The following is a 20,855-nucleotide window of genomic DNA, read 5'->3' as shown; positions in this document are numbered from 1 at the left end:
TGAGTATTTGTGCCAAGTTTGGTCCAGATCCATCATTGCATGAATCCACAGCGCTCCTCTGGATATAGGTGAACTACAACTCCCAAACTCAAGGTCAATGCCCACAAAACCCTTCCAGTGTTCAGAATGCTTTTTGATTATAGGTGAACTATAAATCCCAACAACTACAACTCCCAAATGTCAAGATCTATTTTCCCCAGACTCCACCAGTAATTACATTTGGGCATACTGAGTATTCGTGCCAAGTTTGGTCCAGATCCATCATTGCATGAATCCACTGCGCTCCTCTGGATATAGGTGAACTACAACTCCCAAACTCAAGGTCAATGCCCACCAAACCCTTCCAGTGTTTTCTGTTGGTCATGCGAGTTCTTTGTGCCAAGTTTGGTTTAAATCCATTGCTGGTGGAGTTCAGAATGCTTTTTGATTATAGGTGAACTATAAATCCCAGCAACTACAACTCCCAAATGGCAAAATCAATCCTCCCCCTCCCCCCAACCCCACTAGCATTCACATTTGGGCATATTGGGTATTTGTGCTCAATTTAGTCCAGTGAATGAAAATACATCCTGTATATCGGATATTTATATTACGATTTATAACAGTACTAAAATGACAGGTATCAAGTAGCAACGAAAACAATATTATGGTTGGGGGTCACCACAACATATGGAACGGCATTAAGGGGTCACGGCATTGGCAAGGTTGAGAACCACTGTGTGGGGAAATCTAAAGGGCCTCTCAGCCGAGGCACCCCCGGCGTCCCGTTGGGCATTCAGAAAGCACGTCCTGTAAATAGACAGCGGAAGAGCCGGGTTTTAAGGTCCTTTTTAAAGGTTTCTAAGGTAGGGGCTTTCCCAATTTCTCCAGGTAGTAGTGTGTTCCAGACTCACTGAAGACCCCGATGTTTGCATTGGCAAGGTTGGGAACCACTGGATTAGCTCTTAGGCCATCTCACAACACCAAAGAAAACAAAAAGGCTTGATAAAGACTTGATTACACTCTCTATCAAACACTTCTAACAATACAGTAAATCAATGTGTGCTGTGGTTCAGACAGGTGAAGACGAGGGGATTGGGATTCCAGACCCTGGATCTTGTATCAGGCTTGATCTTAGGGAGGAAAACATCCAAGCTCAGGAAATCCCAAAATACTCAAGTGGGAAAGAAGCACGGAGAAAGTTTCCCAAGCCAGAAAGTCAAGGATAAAGAAATAACTTAATGTTTTGTGGCCCTTGAAATGGTGAGGACGCGAGGCCAGGTCAATGGAGGCTGCCTCGCGACCCCTCCGAAATGGCCAGGTGACCCCCCTGGGGGTCGCGACCCCCAGGTTGAGACCCGCTGAATTAGAGTGTCCCTTTGAGAATTCAGATCAGGCAACGCTGCGTAATAGTAGGGATATCAAGTTTGGTTTCCTGTTCATGTTTTTAGTCTAAGTTCTTGGGAGTTTTTATAGTTCTTATAGCCTTGGTTTTGGACTCATGCTCATGTTTTGATTCTTGTTTCCTTGGATTATGCTCCTGTTTCGATTCTTGTTTTTCTGGATTCGTGTTCATGTTTTGATTCTTGTTTTTCTGGATTCGTGTTCATGTTTTGATTCTTGTTTCCCTGGATTCGTGTTCATGTTTTGATTCTTGTTTCCTTAAATTATGCTCATGTTATGATTCTTTTCTGGATTCATGTTCATGTTTTGATTCTTGTTTCCTTGGATTATGCTCCTGTTTCGATTCTTGTTTTTCTGGATTCGTGTTCATGTTTTGATTCTTGTTTTTCTGGGTTCGTGTTCATGTTTTGATTCTTGTTTCCCTGGATTCGTGTTCATGTTTTGATTCTTGTTTCCTTAAATTATGCTCATGTTATGATTCTTTTCTGGATTCATGTTCATGTTTTGATTCTTGTTTCCTTGGATTATGCTCATGTTTCGATTCTTGTTTTTCTGGATTCGTGTTCATGTTTTGATTCTTGTTTCCTTAGATTTTGTTCATGTTTCGATTCTTGTTTTTCTGGATTTGTATTGCTGCTTTGATTCTTGTTTCCTTAAATTATGCTCATATTATGATTCTTTTCTGGATTCATGTTCATGTTTTGATTCTTGTTTCCTTGGATTATGCTCATGTTTCGATTCTTGTTTTTCTGGATTTGTATTGCTGCTTTGATTCTTGTTTCCTTAAATTATGCTCATATTATGATTCTTTTCTGGATTCATGTTCATGTTTTGATTCTTGTTTCCTTGGATTATGCTCATGTTTCGATTCTTGTTTTTCTGGATTCGTGTTCATGTTTTGATTCTTGTTTCCTTAGATTTTGTTCATGTTTCGATTCTTGTTTTTCTGGATTTGTATTGCTGCTTTGATTCTTGTTTCCTTAAATTATGCTCATATTATGATTCTTTTCTGGATTCATGTTCATGTTTTGATTCTTGTTTCCCTGGATTATGTTCAAGTTTTGATTCTTGTTTTTCTGGATTCGTGTTCATGTTTTGATTCTTGTTTCCTTAAATTATGCTCATGTCTTGATTCTTGTTTTTCTGGAATCATGTTCATGTTTTGATTCTTGTTTCCTTAAATTATGCTCATGTTTTGATTCGTGTTTTTCTGGATTGTGTATTTATATAATTTTTACAATATGTATGTGTTTTAATTATGCTGTAACCAACCTTGAGCCACCAGGATAGGAGAATAACACATAAAATTATTATTATTATTACTATTATTATTATGGAAATATATTTTAATATGTGTATTTATATACTTTTTACAATGTTTATGTGTTTTAATTATGCTGTAATCAAACTCGAGCCACCAGGATAGGAGGATAACACACAAAATTATTATTATTATTATTACTATTATTATTATGGAAATATATTTTAATATGTATCTTCTGTAGAAATGCATTTTAATGTGTATTTATAATTTTTTTTACAATGTTTATGTGTTTTAATTATGCTGTAACCCGCCTCGAGCCACCAGGATAGGAGGATAACACATAAAATTATTATTATTATTACTATTATTATTATGGAAATATGTTTTAATATGTATCTTCCATAGAAATGCATTTTAATATATGTATTTATATAATTTTTACAATGTTTACATGTTTTAATTATGCTGTAACCCGCCTCAAGCCACCAGGATAGGAGGATAACACATAAAATAATAATAATAATAATAATAATAATAATAATAATAATTGATATTACTGACCTTGCAATCCGGTTGTTGTCGGTCTTCCTCACGCGCCGGATGGCGGTGATGTTGGCTCTCATCAGGAAGTGCTGGGCCAGGTCTGGAGTCAGAAAGCGTCGCAAAATGAGTCCAAAATGCATTAATGGAATGGAAGATGCGCCCCTACGACAACACGCCAACCCTGCGCTGTACCTGAGATCCCCTTTTCGGTGATGATGAGGTCCGGCTTCACTCGGATCAAGTGCTCACACATCTGCTGGATGAACTCCTCCTCCATCTGCAGGATGCGGGCAAAGTCCTCCTCGCGAGTAATCTCGACGTCAGTCTAAATGAGAGAAATACGAACGCACCGACCAATTGGTATAACGCAGATTGTATCTGCTTCAATCTGTGCCTATGAAAATGTCCAAAATTTTGGAAAGATATGGATGGAAACTCAGAAATGAGCGCCTGAGGGGTCTGGCAAAGAGCGGCCTACCTGACTCTCGCCCTTCTTGTACTCCAGCGAACAGTCCAGCAAGACGATGCGGGGGGTCTTGATGGTGCGGCGCATCCGGGGGTGGGTGATGTCCTTGTTGATCATGACGCCGCGCAGGACGCTGGAATCCTCAATGATCCCGCCGGGAATCTTTTGGGAGGAAACACAAAGCCAGGAGCCATTGAGACTCTTGCAAATGCTTACAATTGACGTCCCTGTGGCATCCCAGATCAAGAAATGAGACCATAAGACCAAACTGCGCCCGTACCTTGGGAAGTCTGACTTGGCCACGGTGGTCCACGCTCTGGTTAGATCCCGTTTAGACTACTGCAACGCTCTCTACGTGGGGTTGCCTTTGAAGACGGCCCGGAAGCTCCAATTAGTCCAACGCTCGGCAGCCATGATACTAACAGGAGCGGAGCGCAGGGAGCATACCACTCCTCTGCTGCACCAGCTCCACTGGCTGCCGATCTGCTACCGGGCTCAATTCAAAGTGCTGGCGTTGGCCTTTAAAGCCCTAAATGGTTCTGGCCCAACCTACCTATCCGAACGTATCTCGGCCTATCAGCCCACCAGGTCCCTAAGATCTTCTGGGGGCGCCCTGCTCTCTATCCCGCCTGCTTCACAGGTGCGGCTGGCGGGGACGAGAGACAGGGCCTTTTCTGTGGTGGCCCCTCAGCTATGGAACGCCCTTCCCATAGAGATAAGATCAGCCCCCTCGCTGATGATGTTCCGAAGAAGATTAAAAACCTGGATGTTCCAACAGGCATTTGGTTAATTCGGTGCAATGAATGTAATGACTAAAGGATTGGTAATATGGACGACGGAACTGGATCACGATTTTTAGTTAGGAGATGCATTGGATTGTTATTGATATGCGAATATTGTGTATTATGCGTTTTATGGATTTAAACTGTATACTGTTGATTGTTGTATTTTGTTGTAAACCACGTTGAGTCGCCGGCTAGGCTGAGAAACAGTGGTATACAAGTATAGCAAATAAATAAATAAATAAATAAATAAAATCCACCACACTGGACTGTAGGAAAAACAATCCTGGTTTATTGATGGAAAATTGGTTACAAAAGAAAGGTAAATGTAAAGTCAAAAAGCCACAACAGAAACACAGCAGTCAGGAAAATCTCTGAACTTGAGCAAAATTCCAAAAGCCACAATACAAGAACCAGGAACCTGTTAGCCTTTCGCTAACCATGAACTTGAAAACTAGAAGCCTCTGGGATGACCGGCCATGGAACACAGGAATTCTGCCAAGGCACAGCCACAGCCTGATCTAAAGAGACACTTTAGATCTCTTTAGATCGGTGCTTGATCTAAAGAGACACCCGGCAGGAGGCCCCTCAAACCAAAGATGCTATTCCGTGAAACGCCCCTTGACTTTGAAGCCTGGGCCTGTCTCTCCTGTAATCTATTTGACCTTCGTAGAAACTGTGAATCATTCCTGTCTCTAACTATCTGTTCTCTTCGGTCCTCATTAAAAAACCCAGGCGGAGAGCTATCACGGCTGGATTCCAAAACATTTTCCTCCAGCTGTTCAGTTTCAGTTTCTTCGCCGCAACAGTTTCCACAACAGTTTCCACACTGTCAGGGAGAGCTTGTTCGGTTGGAAAAACTATCAGAGAATCAGGTTGAACCCCAACAGTCCCTTGAGGAAGTGAGGCTTAATAAGGAGTTTTTCTGCAATCCCTCTCCAAACAGCAACAGGAAGAGATGACAAAGTATTATTGAAAATATACTCGAGGATAAGCTGACCTGAATCTAAGCCGAGGCACCTAATTTTATCACAAAAAACTGGGAAATGTTTTGACTCGATTCTAAGCCGAGGGTGGAAAATGCAGCCGATACGGGTAAATTTCGAAATAAAAATAGATACCAATAAAATTATATTACTTGAGGCACCAGCAAGTTAAATGGTTTTGAATAATTTAAGATTTAAGATAAGACTGCCCAACTCTGATTAAACCATTATTCTAACCTTCTTCAATGTAAATGTGCTTACGTGTCCTTCCAATAATAATAGAGTAAAATAAATAATAATAATAATAATAATAATAATAGAGTAAAATAATAAATGTAATAATAGTAACAATAATAATAATAATAATGGAAATGCAATGATAACAGTAATAATAGAGTAAAATAATAAATGAAATAATAATAGAGTAAAATAATAAATGTAATAATAAGAATAATAATAATAGAGTAAAATAATGGAAATGCAAAATTAACAGTAATGAGTAAAATAATAAATGTAATAATCATAGAGTAAAATAATAAATGCAAAAATAATAATGTAAAATAATAAATGCAATAATAATAGTGTAAAATAATGGAAGTGAAATAATAACAGTAATAGAGTAAAATAATAAATGTAATAATAATAATAAGAATAATAGAGTAAAATAATGAATGTAATAATAATAGAATAAAATAATGGAAATGAAAATAACAGTAATAATAGAATAAAATAATAATAATAATAATTGTAATAATAGAATAAAATAATAATAATAATAATAATTGTAATAATAATAGAATAAAATAAAATAATAATAGAATAAAATAATAGAGTAAAATTATGGACGTGAAATAATAACAGTAATAGAGTAAAATAATAAATGTAATAATAATAGAATAAAATAATGGAAATGAAAATAACAGTAATAATAGAGTAAAATAATAATTGTAATAATAATAGAATAAAATAATAAATGCAATAATAATAATGTAAAATAATAAATGCAATTATAATAGAGTAAAGTAATAAATGTAATAATAAGAATAATGATAGAGTAAAATAATGGAACCGCAATAGTAACAGTAATAATAGAGTACAATAATAAATGTAATAATAAGAAGAAGAATAGAGTAAAATAATGGAAATGCAATAACAGTAATGATAGAGTAAAATAATAAATGTAATAATAATAATAATAATAATAATAATAATAGGGTAAAATACTGTAAATGTCGTGAAGGACCTGCCCTCCCTGCGGTACCTTTTCCACTTTGGCGTATTTCTTGATGTCGATCTCCTTCCTGCCGTTCTCCTCGAACTCCACGGTCTTGACCGCGTCGAGGGCGATGCTGCAGGCCAGGCTGGACCAGTGGCTGATGGCCTTGGTGCCGATGGCGCTGTGGATGATCTTGAGCATGGCCTCGCGGTTGTTGACGTCGACGGGGGTGCTGCGGACGCCAAGGGGCAAAGAGCGGGTGATTCCGGGAGAGAATAAAGCTTCACCCACAGTCCTCAATTGGCTCAGCATACGGCCACACATCAACGGACCAAAATCTATCTGAAAATTATTGAGCTGTGGCGAATCCCCTTCTAGACGATGCCCTCTCATATATATCTTTCTTAAAAGGCTTTTAACATTTATTTATTTATATGCCACCCTTCTCGGGGACTCAGAGCGGCTTACAAACTATATATACTGTCTAAAACTTGCTGTCTAAAATCACAACAGCAAAACAGCAGAGGGAAAACAATCAGGGACATCTAATCACCTCTCAACAAAAGATTGCTCCTGGCACTGCCAGGCTATGAAATGCTAATCCAGGTGGTCAGTTGAAACATTCACACCTAGCTCCAGCAGACAAGAGTCCTTTGTCCCACCCGGGGCATTCCACAGATATATAAACCCATTTTCCTAGTTTCAATAGACCTCACTACCACTGAGGATGCTTGCCATAGATGCAGGCGAAACGTCAGGAGAGAATGCCTCTAGAACATGGCTCTATAGCCCAGAAAAAACTACAACAACCCAGTGATTCCGACAATACAGGAAACATTCACACCTAGCTCCAGCAGACAAGAGTCCTTCGCCCCACCCGGGTCATTCCACAGATATATAAACCCCTTTTCCTAGTTCCAACAGACAAACAAGGACATCTAAACACCTCTCAACAAAAGATTTCCCCAGGCACTGCCAGGCCACCAAATGCTAATCAAGGTGGTCAGTTGAAACATTCACACCTAGCTCCAGCAGACAAGAGTCCTTTGCCCCACCCTGGTCATTCCACAGATATATAAACCCCTTTTCCTAGTTCCAACAGACAAACAAGGACATCTAAACACCTCTCAACAAAAGATTTCCCCAGGCACTGCCAGGCCACCAAATGCTAATCAAGGTGGTCAGTTGAAACATTCACACCTAGCTCCAGCAGACAAGAGTCCTTTGCCCCACTCTGGTCATTCCACAGATATATAAACCCCTTTTCCTAGTTCCAACAGACAAACAAGGACATCTAAACACCTCTCAACAAAAGATTTCCCCAGGCACTGCCAGGCCATCAAATGCTAATCAAGGTGGTCAGTTGAAACATTCACACCTAGCTCCAGCAGACAAGAGTCCTTTGCCCCACTCTGGTCATTCCAGATATATAAACCCACCTTCCTAGTTCCAACAGACCTCACTACTTCTGAGGATGCTTGCCATAGATGCAGGCGAAACGTCAGGAGAGAATGCCTCTAAGAACATGGCCATATAGCCCGAAAAACCTACAACAACCCAATAATAAATCTCATCTATAAATAATAATACTAATAATAATAATAAATTAATAATAAATAAATCTCATCTATGGCTGGATATGTTCACTTTGGGGTCACTCTAAGTTAGAAACGACTTGAAAGTGCACAACGACAACAACAACAAAGGCAGTCTCAGACTGGGGCGCCCCTCTCTTTCCGCCGCTCACCTGATCTTTTTCAGGGCGCTGATCATGTCATCCAAGGCCTTTCTGTAGGCGCTGATGATCACCGTGGGGTGCATCTGCTGCTCCAGGAAATGCTCCGCCACGGACAACATCTCTCCGGCTGGAGAGCAAACCGAAGACAATTATGAGAGGTAATTTATAAATATTATAAATTTATTTATTATTTATTTTATTATTTATTTTATTATTTATTTATTTATTATTTATTTACGCCATTTATATGCATAGCACAATACCAGTATTTATATTACTATATTGTACTACTACTAATAATAATAATCTTTATTTATATCCCGCCACTATCTCCCCAATGGGAACTCGGAGCGGCTTACATGAAATTGTAATATTAAATATATAATTATAATATTGTATTATTATTAGCATTATAATATAATATAAAATATTGTATAAAATAAATTATAATATTATATTATATAAAATATTATAAATTTATTTATTTATTTATATTACTATATTGCACTAATAATAATAATAATAATCTTTATTTATACCCCGCCACCATCTCCCCAATGGGGACTCGGAACGGCTTACATGAGGCCAAGCCCAAACAACAAAATACAATAGTATGAAACCAAAAAACACAAACCGAAAACGCAAAACAATAAACAACACATCATAATTACATAAAACATATCAATACATAACAATATAAAATTACTTTTACCATTAAATTGTAATATTAAATATATAATTATAATATTGTATTATTATTAGCAATATATTATATTATAATATATTATGATTCTATTTATATAACATATAATATAAAATAATTATATTATTATAATTAAATATTATAATTATAATATTGTATTGTTATTAGCATTATAATATAATATAAAATATTGTATAAAATAAATTATATTATTATATTATATAAAATATTATAAATTTATTTATTATTTTATTTATTTGCGGCATTTCTATGCCGCCCTTCTCACCCCAAAGTGGATTCAGAGCGGCTTACAAGATAAATATATATATATATATATATACACATACAATATATTATATTATTAGCAGAGCACAATATCAGTATTTATATTACTATATTGTACTTATACCACTAAATTGTAAAATTAAATATATAATATTGTATTATTATAAGCATTATAATATAATATAAAATATTGTATAAACTAAATTATAATATTATATAAAATATTATAAATTTATTTATTTATTGTTTTATTTATTTACCGCATTTATATGCCGCCCTTCTCACCCCGAAGAGGGCTCAGAGCAGCTTATAATATATATATTATATTATACACACACACAAACACACATATACATACACACATACACACACACACAATATATTATCTTATTAGCATAGCACAATATCAATATTTATATTACTATATTGTACTTATACCATTATATTGTAATATTAAATATATAATTATAATATTGTATTATTATTAGCATTATAATATAATATAAAATATTGTATAAAATAAATTATAATATTATATTATATAAAATGTTATAAAATTTATTTATTAATTATTTTATTTATTTGCACCATTTCTATGCCGCCCTCCTCACCCCGAAGGGCACTCAGAGCAGGTTACAAGATATATACATACAATATATAATATCATTAGCATAGCACAATATCAGTACTTATACCATTATATTTTAATATTAAATGTATAATTATAATATTGTATTAGCATTATAATATAATATATTGTATAAAATAAATTATAATATTATATTATATAAAATATTATAAATTTATTGATTTATTTACAGTATTTATACACCGCTTTTCTCACCCCAAGGGGGACTCAGAGAGGCTTACAAGATATATATGCATACAATATATTATATTATTAGCATAGCACAATATCAATATTTATATTACTATATTGTACTTATACCATTATATTGTAATATTAAATATATAATAATAATGTATTATTATTAGCATTATATTATAATATATTGTATAAAATAAATTATAATATTATATAAAATATTATAAAATTTATTTATTTATTATTTTATTTATTTACGGCATTTATATGCCACTCTTCTCACCCCGAAGGGGACTCAGAGCAGCTTTTTTATATATATATACACACACACACACACACACATACACAATATATTATATTATTAGAATAGCACAATATCAGTATTTATATTACTATATTGTACTTATACCATTAAATTGCAATATTAAATATATAATTAAAATAATGTATTAGCATTATATTATAATATATTGTATAAAATAAATTATAATATATTATATAAAATATTATAAATTTATTTATTTATTATTTTATTTATTTATGGCATTTCTATGCCGCCCTTCTCACCCCGAAAGGGACTCAGAGCGGCTTACAAGATATATATACATATAATATATTATACTATTAGCGAAGCACAATATCAGTATTATATATTACTACATTGTACTATACCATTGTACTGTAATATTATTAGTACTATTAAATATAACATAAAATATATAATTGTAATAGAATTGTATATTATAATTATATATAATTGTATAGTTATGCATAATTATATATTATATTACTTACCTATTAATTTTTATTAATAATTAATATATTATATTATATATAATTAATTATTATATTAATTATAATTATTATAATTAATAATTATATATATTATATCTAATTATATATAAGCCCCATTATTAAATGTCCCCATCTTACCGAGGATAATGACAGACGTGGTCCCGTCTCCCACCTCTTCGTCCTGAGTGCGGCTGATTTCGATCATGGACTTGGCCGCCGGATGCTGGACTTGGATCTGGACGAAAGAAGCAATGAAAATATCACGTACTTTCAATATTACAATTAAAAACATGGGAACGCCTACGTTAAACCCAAATTAAATTAAATCCCTATTATTATTATTATTATTATTATTATTATTTTATTATTATCATCATCCCAAGAAACTTTATTTATATCCATCCGAAGTGATGGAGATTCAAGTCAGGGGAATGATGCTTCTCTCTGTGAAAAATCTGACTCAGAAAAGTGCAGAACTTCAAAGTCAGTCGGAGGAGCCAGAAACGGCAACATTAGATAAGGAGTCGGGCAAACAGATAAGCGATACGGAAGGCTCTCAGGAGAAAATACCTGGAGATACGGAGATCAACAAAGGTCTTCGTTTACATATCAGAGCAGAAAATAGGCATCATGGGGCACAGCCATTATGCAGGAAAGTTGGGAAGAGATTTCGTAGGGGAAAAAAATGATTTCATGGGTGCCTATGAATTAGCAAGTTGTTTACCTAAGAGTCAGTCCAGGCAACGTAGCGTTCAAGTGAGAAGCTAGGCCTGAGTTCTCTGGTTCTTGATTCAAGCGAAGCCTTGGTTTTGGATTTTAGTTTCCTGGAAGTTGTCTATGTTCTTGTCTGGGCCAGAGTGAAGAGAGAGGGGTCCAGGGGACAGTGCCATCTTGTCTCCTGCATATGTCATCAGCTGGGGACCCCTCTCCCCAGCACCAGCTGCCACTCCTGTGCTATGTTCATAATATAATATAATATAATATAATATAATATAATATATTGTATATACATTTAATATTTATAATATTATATATTTTTTGTCGTGTCAGGAGAGACTTGAGAAACTGCAAGTCGCTTCTGGTGTGAGAGAATTGGCCGTCTGCAAGGACGTTGCCCAGGGGACGCCCAGATGATTTGATGTTTTTATCATCTTTGTGGGAGGCTTCTCTCATGTCCCCACATGAGGAGCTGGAGCTGATAGAGGGAGCTCATCCGCCTCTCCCCGGATTTGAACCTGTGACCTGTCGGTCTTCAGTCCTGCCGGCACAGGGGTTTAACCCACTGCGCCACCGGAGGCTCCTAATATTGTCCTAATATTATAATGTAATGCAATATAATACTAATAATATGGTATTATAATTCTATATTTATATTACATGTAATATTACTAATAATATCACACTATAATGGTATAATAGTAATATTTAATACTGATATTGTACTATGCTAATAATATAATATATTGTATCTTGTAAGACGCTCTGAGTCCCCTTCGGGGTGAGAAGGGAAGCATAGAAATGTCGTAAATAAATAATAAATAGATTTCATAGGGGAAAAAATGATTTCATGGGTGCCTATGAATTAGCAAGTTGTTTACCTAAGAGTCAGTCCAGGCAATGTAGCGTTCAAGTGAGAAGCTAGGCCTGAGTTCTCTGGTTCTTGATTCAAGAGAAGACTCGGTTTTCGATTTTAGTTTCCTGGAAGTTGTCTATGTTCTTGTCTTTATATTCCTGCTCAAGTTTTACTAAGTATACCTTTTGCTTGTGGACTTATGCAGTACTTGTGACTTTTGGGGTATTCCTTGGGATCAGCATGAGACAGGTGGATTACTGTTTGGATATGGGCGGGATAGAAATAGCATAAATAAATAATAATAAATACATATTTTGGATTATACCTCTATTTTCTTTAATACCTCAACTTCCTTTCCCCCGGTTCACGCAATGGGTTAAACCGCTGAGGTGCTGAGCTCACTGACAAAAAAGTCGGCGGTTCGAATCTGGGGAGTGGGGTGAGCTTCCGCTGTTAGCCCCAACTTCCAAATGTGAGTAGATCACTAGATAACGCTTTGGCAGGAAGGTAACGGCGCTCCGTGCTGTCATGCCAGTGGCCACATGACCTTGGAGGTGTCTACGGAGAACGCCGGCTCTTCGGCTTAGAAATGGAGATGAGCCCCAGGGCGGATTACAATGTACACATACACGGCAGGAGGAGCCTGCCAGGAGTGCCACCAGGGGAGCTGTCGCTTCCATCTGAGGCACTGACGGAGTACTTCCTCATTCCTTTGCTTGCTTGCTGGAGATTTATATGGCCTCGTAAATTATTTAAATTAGCCTCCCCACATAAGTGGTACCTAATTTTCCTACTTGACAGATGCAACTGTCTTTCGGGTTGCAAAGGTCGACAACAAGCTACACAAATTGGCCGGAAGCTCACTCCAACCCGGGCTGGCTACGAACTCATGACCTTTCGGTCAGAAGTGATCTTAATGCAGCTGTGCCACAGTCCCGTTGTTTCTCAAAAACTTGGACTCAAGGTAATCATGTACTTTAAATACTACAATTAAAAACATGGGAATGTCAACATTAAACCCAAATTAATAATAACCATAAAAAAAAACCCACTGAGACAAACTTACTTCCCTGAGGATCGCGTTGCCATCGTTGGTCATGACAATTCCGCCCATGGGGTCCAACAGCATCTGTATTGGGGATTTTGGGATTATTTCTGTTATTTGTTGTTATATTATTATTATTATTATTATTATTATTATTATTATTAGACTGAAGCGCAAGCCGAATCAAAGCCTAAGGAAGCACAGAAAGCGTTCTCTCACCTTCATCATGGCCCTTGGTCCTAAACATGTTCGGATAATATCGGCAATGGTCTGCAAGGAAAAGGAAACAGAATATACATTGCTCTTTGCGCTTAACCACAAACCAACTTCCTATGTAAGCTTCAACTTTGTATTCATTTGGGGATTGTAGTTGCTGGGATTTATAGTTCCCCTACAACCAAAGCGCATTCTGAACCTCACTAACGATGGAATTGAACCAAACTTGGCACACAGGACTTCCAAGACCAACAGAAAAGAGTAGAAAGATTTGGTGGGCATTGGCCTTGAGTTTGGGAGCTGTAGTTCACCTACATCCAGAGAGCATTGTGGACTCAAACAATGATGGATCTGCACCAACCTTGGCACGAATATTCCATATGCCCAAATATGAACACAGATGGGGTTTGGGGGAAATAGGGTTTCCTCCGCCACAGACATCCCAGTGTAAAGATGTCAATGTCCAATGTCCTCCACCAACACCAGACTGTCCACCACCCAGGTGAAGGCTTTCATATGGAGGCAATTCCATCCTAGATGTTACGTGTTTCCTCCACCACAGACATCCCAGTGAAAACATGTCCAAGAGCCCTGCCAATGTCCTCCACAAACACCACACTGTCCACCACCCAACTGAAGGCTTTCATATGGAGGCAATTCCATCCTAGATTGTATGTGTTTCCTCCACCACAGACATCCCAGTGTAAAGATGTCCAAGATCCCTGCCAATGTCCTCCACAAACACCACACTGCCCACCACCCAACTGAAGGCTTTCATATGGAGGCAATTGCATCCTAGATGTTATGTGTTTCCTCCACCACAGACATCCCAGTGTTTCTTACTCTCTCCACTGGTGTGGAATTTGCATGACCCCACCCACAGCCTCTCCAATAACCCTTTCCTGTCCTTTTCTATGGCACACAGACAACAGAGGAATCGATCAGCAATTGAACATGCTAGAGAGGTGTGGGGAGAATTCACCATGATTTATAGGAGTTGCAGGTACTGGGATGTATAGTTCACCTGCAATCTAAGAGCTGGGACTAACTTGGCATACAGAACCCCCATGAGCAACAAAGCATACTGGGGGTATTGTCGAAGGCTTTCATGGCCGAAATCACTGGGTTGTTGTAGGTTTTTTTGGGCTATATGGCCATGTTCTAGAGGTCTTTGGAGGGATTTATAGGAGCTATAGTTCACCTACATTCAGAAAGCACCATGAGCCCAAACAATGATGGATCTGGACCAAACTTGGAATGCATACCCAATATGCCCACATTTGAATACTGGTGGAACTTGAGGGGAATTGGCTTGGGCATTTTTGCATTGTAAGTACTGGGATGTATAGTTCACTTGCAATTAATGAGCACTCTGAACTTCACCAAAGACTGAATTGGACCTGACTTGGCACACGGAGCTCCCATGGCCAGCAAAGAATCCTGGAGGTCTTTGGGGATATTTCACCTTGATTTGGGGGAGTTGTAGTTCACGTACATCCAGAGAGCACTGTGAACCCAAACACCAAATGGCACACAGACCTGATATGCTGAAAATTGATTACTGGAGGGGTTTGTTTTTGGGGGGGGGGGGGGGTAGACAGGGGACTGACCTTCTTTCTGGGAGTTGTAGTTCACCCAACCAGAGAAATAGTGATCTCCACCCATGATGGACCTGGGCCAAATTTGGCACGCAGAACCCCTAGGACTCACTCAACCTACTGGAGGGGTTTGAGGGGGTTGACTCACCATAGTGGGAGTTGTAGTTTACCGTATAGCCTGAGAGCAGACTGAACCCCACCAACGACACATCTAGAGCAAACTTGCCCAACATAACAAACTGATGGAATTCCACGGGGTTAACCTGACATGATGGGAGTTGTAGTTATTCCACAATCTTATGCATTTTGTACCATTAAAATTGCTTTTTCAAATAACCCTGGGCAATATCCAGTGACCACGCTAGTAATAACAAGAACAAAGGAAAGCCTACCTTAGCAGCATTAATGTTTCCGGATTGGACTTTTCTTCCAGACTCCCGCTTTGTGTTCTGACCTGCGAGAAAAAGGACAATTAATCTAAAGTCTGATACTGCTACTCTGGCCAGAGTGAAGACAAAGGGGAGCAGAAGACATTTCCATCTTGTCTTTACTAATAATATAATATAGTATATTGTATATACATATAATATTTATAATATTATAATGTAATACAATATAATACTAGTAATAATAATAATATAATAGTATAAGTATAATTATACTTATACTATTATATTATTACTAGTATTATATTAATATTGTAATATATTGTCATATTATTACTAGTATTATATTAATATTGTAATATTCATAATATTACAATATAATAGTATAGTGCAATCTATATAAACAAAAATGTAGTGTTCATTTGTGGGATTAACAAATCTCAAAAACCACTGGATGAATTGACACCAAATTTGGACACAAGATACCTACCATAAGCCAATCAAAAAAATTGATTTCGTCATTTGGGAGTTGTAGTTGCTGGGATTTATAGTTCACCTACAATCAAAGAACGTTCTATACCCCACCAACGATGGAATTGAACCAAACTTGGCACACAGTTCTCCCATGACCAACAGAAAATACTGGAAGGGTTTGGTGGGTAGTGTCCTTTGTTTTTGGAGTTGTAGTTCACCTACATCCAGAGATCACTGTGGACTCAAACAATGACGGATCTGGACCAAACTCTACACCAATGTTTCTCAACCTTCCTAATGCTGCGACCCCTTAATACAGTTCCTCATGTTATGGTGACCCCATAATCATAAAATTATTTTCATTGCTACTTTACAACTGTAATTTTCCTACTGTTGTGAGTTATAATGTAAATATCTGATATGCAGGATGTATTTTCATTCACTGGACAAAATACCCAATACGCCCAAATTTGAATACTGGTGGGGTTTTGGGGGGGGGGGGGGATGATTTCATCATTTGGGAGTTGTAGTTGCTGGGATTTAGAGTTCACTTACAATCAAAGAGCATTCTGAACTCCACCAACAATGGAATTGAACCAAACTTGGCACACAGATCTCCCATGACCAACAGAAAATACTAGAAGGGTCTGGTGGGCATTGAGTTTTGGAGTTGTAGTTCACCCACAACCAGGGAGCACTGTGGACTCAAACAATGATGGATCTGGACCAAACTTAGCATGAGTACTCAATATGCCCAAATGTGAACACTAGTGGGGTTTGAGGAAAATAGACCTTGACATTCTACCAACGACCAAGAGCATTCCGAACCCCACCAACGATAGAATTGGGCCAAACTTCTCACACAGAACCCCCATGACCCACAGAAAATACTGTGTTTTCTTACGGTCTTTGGCAACCCCTCTGAAACCCCCTCGCGACCCCCCCCCGGGTCCCGACCCCCAGGTTGAGAAACGCTGCCACGAATACTCAATCTGCCCCAATGCGAACACTGGTGGAGTTTTGGAAAAATAGACTCTTGACATTTGGGAGTTGTAGTTGCTGGGACTATGCTAATAATATAATATATTATCGAAGGCTTTCATGGCTGGAATCACTAGGTTCTTGTGGGTTTTTAAGGGCTATAGAGCCATGTTCTAGAGCAGCATTTCTCAGCCTGGGGGTCAGGACCCCGGGGGGGGGGGGTTGCGAGGGGGTGTCAGAGGGGTCGCCAAAGACCATCAGAAAACGCAGTACTTTCTGTTGGGCATGGGAGCTCTGTGTGGAAAGATTGGCCCAATTCTATCGCTGGTGGGGGGAGTCACTTTGGACCGTGCTCTGACCTACAAGAAGCACTGCCTGAACATCAAACAAAAAGTGGGCGCTAGAAACAACATCATACGAAAGCTGACTGGCACAACCTGGGGATCACAACCAGACACAGTGAAGACATCTGCCCTTGCGCTATGCTACTCTGCTGCTGAGTATGCATGCCCAGTGTGGAACACATCTCATCACACTAAAACAGTGGATGTGGCTCTTAATGAGACATGCCGCATTATCACGGGGTGTCTGCGACCCACACCACTGGAGAAATTACACTGCTTGGCCGGTATTGCACCACCTGACATCCGCCGGGAAGTAGCAGCCAATAGTGAAAGGACCAAGGCAGAGACATCTCCAGCTCATCCCCTGTTTGGGTATCAGCCAGCATGTCAACGACTTAAATCAAGACATAGTTTTCTTAGAACTACAGAGACACTCGCTGGAACACCCCAGCAAGCGAGAGTCCAAAAGTGGCAGGCCCAAACCCAGCACCTCAATTCATGGGTGATACCAGATGAGAGACTCCCCCCTGGGCACTCAGAGGACTGGGCGACTTGGAAGGCGCTGAACAGATTGCGCTCTGGCACCACGAGATGCAGAGCCAATCTTAAGAAATGGGGCTACAGGGTGGAATCCTCGGCATGCGAGTGCGGAGAAGAACAAACCACTGACCACCTGCTGCAATGCACCCTGAGCCCTGCCACATGCACGATGGAGGACCTTCTTGCGGCAACCCCAGAGGCACTCCAAGTGGCCAGATACTGGTCAAAGGACATTTAACCAAATACCAAATTTACAAAATCTGTGTGGTTTTTTTTTCTTTTTCTTTCTCTTTTTAATCTCTGTGTTTGTTTTGCTCTGTTAGAATTGTAATACAATGGTTGCTGATGACACGATAAATAAATATCGCTGGTGGGGCTCAGACTGCTCCTTGATTGTAGGTGAACTATAAATCCCAGCCATTACAACTCCCAAATGTCATGGTCTACTTCCCTCGAACACCACCAGTGTTCACATGTGGACATATTAAGTATTTGTGCCAAATTTGGTTCAGAGCCATAATTGTTTGAGTCCACAGTGCTCTCTGGATGTAGGTGAACTACAACTCCCAAACTCAAGGTCAATGCCCACCAAACCCTTCCAATATTTTCTGTTGGGCATGGGAGCTCTGTGTGGAAAGATTGGCCCAATTCTATTGCTGGTGGAGTTTGGAATACTCTTTGATTGTAGGTGAACTATAAATCCCAGCAACTACAACTCCCAAATGACAAAATCAATCCCCTTGCCCAATCCCACCAGTATTCAATTTGGGTGTATCGGGTGTTTGTGAATGCAAGTACATCCTGCATATCAGATATTTACATGACAATTTATAACAGGAGCAAAATTACAGTAATGAAGTAGCAACAAAAATAATGTTATGGTTGGGGGTCACCACAACATGAGGGACTGGATTAAGGGGTCGCGGTATTAGGAAGGTTGAGAACCACTGGTCTAGAGGCATTTCTCCTGACGTTTCGCCTGCATCTATGGCAAGCGTCCTCAGACGTAGTGAGGTCTGTTGGAAGTAGGACAATGGGTTTATATATCTGTGGAATGGCTGGGGTGGGGCAAAGAGCTCTTCTCTGCTGGAGCTAGGTGTGAATGTTTCATTCAACTGACCACCTTCAGTTGGCTACCAGTATTAAAAAACTCTAAAATTACAACAGCAAAACAGCAGAGAGGAAACAACCAGGCGCATCTTAACACCTCTCAACAAAAGATTTTCCCAGGCTCAGCCAGGCCTTCAAATGCTAATGAAGGTGGTCAGTTGAAACATTCACACCCAGCTCCAGCAGAGAAGAGCTCTTCATTTATTTATTTATTTACTTTGCTTGTATACCGCAGTTTCTCAGCCCGTAGGCGACCCAACGCGGTTCACAACAAGAGCAAAAGTCAGTCCAACAACATACAATATTAAAACCATTAACAGTATAAAATACAAACTAATGACATCTCAATAACAACACATTAACATCTCGTAACTAAAATCGTGATCCAATTTGTCATCCATAATTCCGTTTCCTATATTCATCGTGTTCATTGCACTATTTATCCGAACGCCTGTTCAAACAGCCAGGTTTTTGTTTTCTTCGAAACACCATTAGGGAAGGGGCTGATCTAATGTCCATGGGAAGGGCATCCCACAGCCGAGGGGCCACCACAGAGAAGGCCCTGTCCCTCTTTGCCCCACCCCAGCCATTCCACAGATATATAAACCCATTGTCCTAATTCCAACAGACCTCACTACCTCTGAGGATGCTTGCCATAGATGCAGGCGAAACGTCAGGAGAGAATGCCTCTGGAACATGGCCCTATAGCCCGAAAAAACCCACAAGAACCTAGTGATTCCAGCCATGAGAGCCTTCGGCAATACAGTTCACCAGATTTCTGGGAGTCGAAGGCCAAGACATCTGGGGACCCACAGGTTGATGAACCACTGCTCTATGGGAAACTGAGCCCTTGCCTTACTTATCTTAATATTTATGCTTGCAAAGAAAGTTTAACTTGAAGGACTCCACCGTCCTTCAAAAAAAAATGACACTTTGCTTGTGTAAAATCTTCCTGACTCACATCTTTATCTGTCACAAACATGTGTTGTTCCACTTGAGGAATCTGACATCCATATTAGGCCATTTCCTCTGCTCTTTCTCTCCTCCCACAAATCCATTCAAATCTCCCTCTGATTCTGCCTTTATGAATGGAAGGGAGGCACGACAAGAAAGAAGAATAGAACTTGAGGAAGAATAGAACAAAAACCCTTTTTGGATATGCAAAATCAAAACTTCCATTTAGCAAAAGGCATAGAAAGGGAAAACAACATACAAAACCTGTATTAATTCTGGAAAGCGCACCAGGTTATTTAATGATGTAGACAAGACGCCGGACAATAGAGAAGTGGAACAAAGACAACCGAAAATACACTGGACTATTTAATAAATGTAAATAAATATGAGCAGGGAAAGACGTAGGAAAACGTGTATTTTGTTTTGTGTATTTTAATATGTGTTTTATAGAAATACCAACCATTCCCTGCATCATGTCCCAATTTGTTGTAATTTTAGTTTTTTTAATATTGGTAGCCAGATTTTGTTCATTTTCATGGTTTCCTCCTTTCTGTTGAAATTTAAAATATTAAAAAACTCTAAAATTACAAGAGAGTAAACAATCAGGCACATCGAATCATCTCTCAACAAAAAATTGCTCCAGGCAC

General features: G+C 38.5%; 1 protein-coding gene across 1 annotated transcript in view; it reads right to left on the bottom strand.

Annotated features, from left to right (window-relative positions):
* CCT3 (chaperonin containing TCP1 subunit 3) overlaps nucleotides 1–20,855 on the bottom strand; it is a 36,409-nt gene that overhangs the window by 12,042 nt on the left and 3,512 nt on the right. Inside the window, exons 2-10 of the mRNA XM_060757873.2 lie at nucleotides 15,812–15,873; nucleotides 13,825–13,875; nucleotides 13,627–13,689; nucleotides 11,126–11,222; nucleotides 8,388–8,505; nucleotides 6,686–6,872; nucleotides 3,669–3,818; nucleotides 3,383–3,515; nucleotides 3,209–3,290 (exon numbers count right to left, since the gene is read on the bottom strand). Coding sequence (XP_060613856.2) covers nucleotides 3,209–3,290; nucleotides 3,383–3,515; nucleotides 3,669–3,818; nucleotides 6,686–6,872; nucleotides 8,388–8,505; nucleotides 11,126–11,222; nucleotides 13,627–13,689; nucleotides 13,825–13,875; nucleotides 15,812–15,873 — 943 coding nt within the window. The remainder of the gene's footprint in view (nucleotides 1–3,208; nucleotides 3,291–3,382; nucleotides 3,516–3,668; nucleotides 3,819–6,685; nucleotides 6,873–8,387; nucleotides 8,506–11,125; nucleotides 11,223–13,626; nucleotides 13,690–13,824; nucleotides 13,876–15,811; nucleotides 15,874–20,855) is intronic.

The sequence above is a fragment of the Anolis sagrei genome, chromosome 12 (assembly GCF_037176765.1).
Source record: "Anolis sagrei isolate rAnoSag1 chromosome 12, rAnoSag1.mat, whole genome shotgun sequence".
NCBI lineage: Eukaryota > Metazoa > Chordata > Lepidosauria > Squamata > Dactyloidae > Anolis > Anolis sagrei.
The sequence above is the reverse complement of the archived record's forward strand: the minus strand, read 5'-3'. Positions and strand labels throughout refer to the sequence as shown.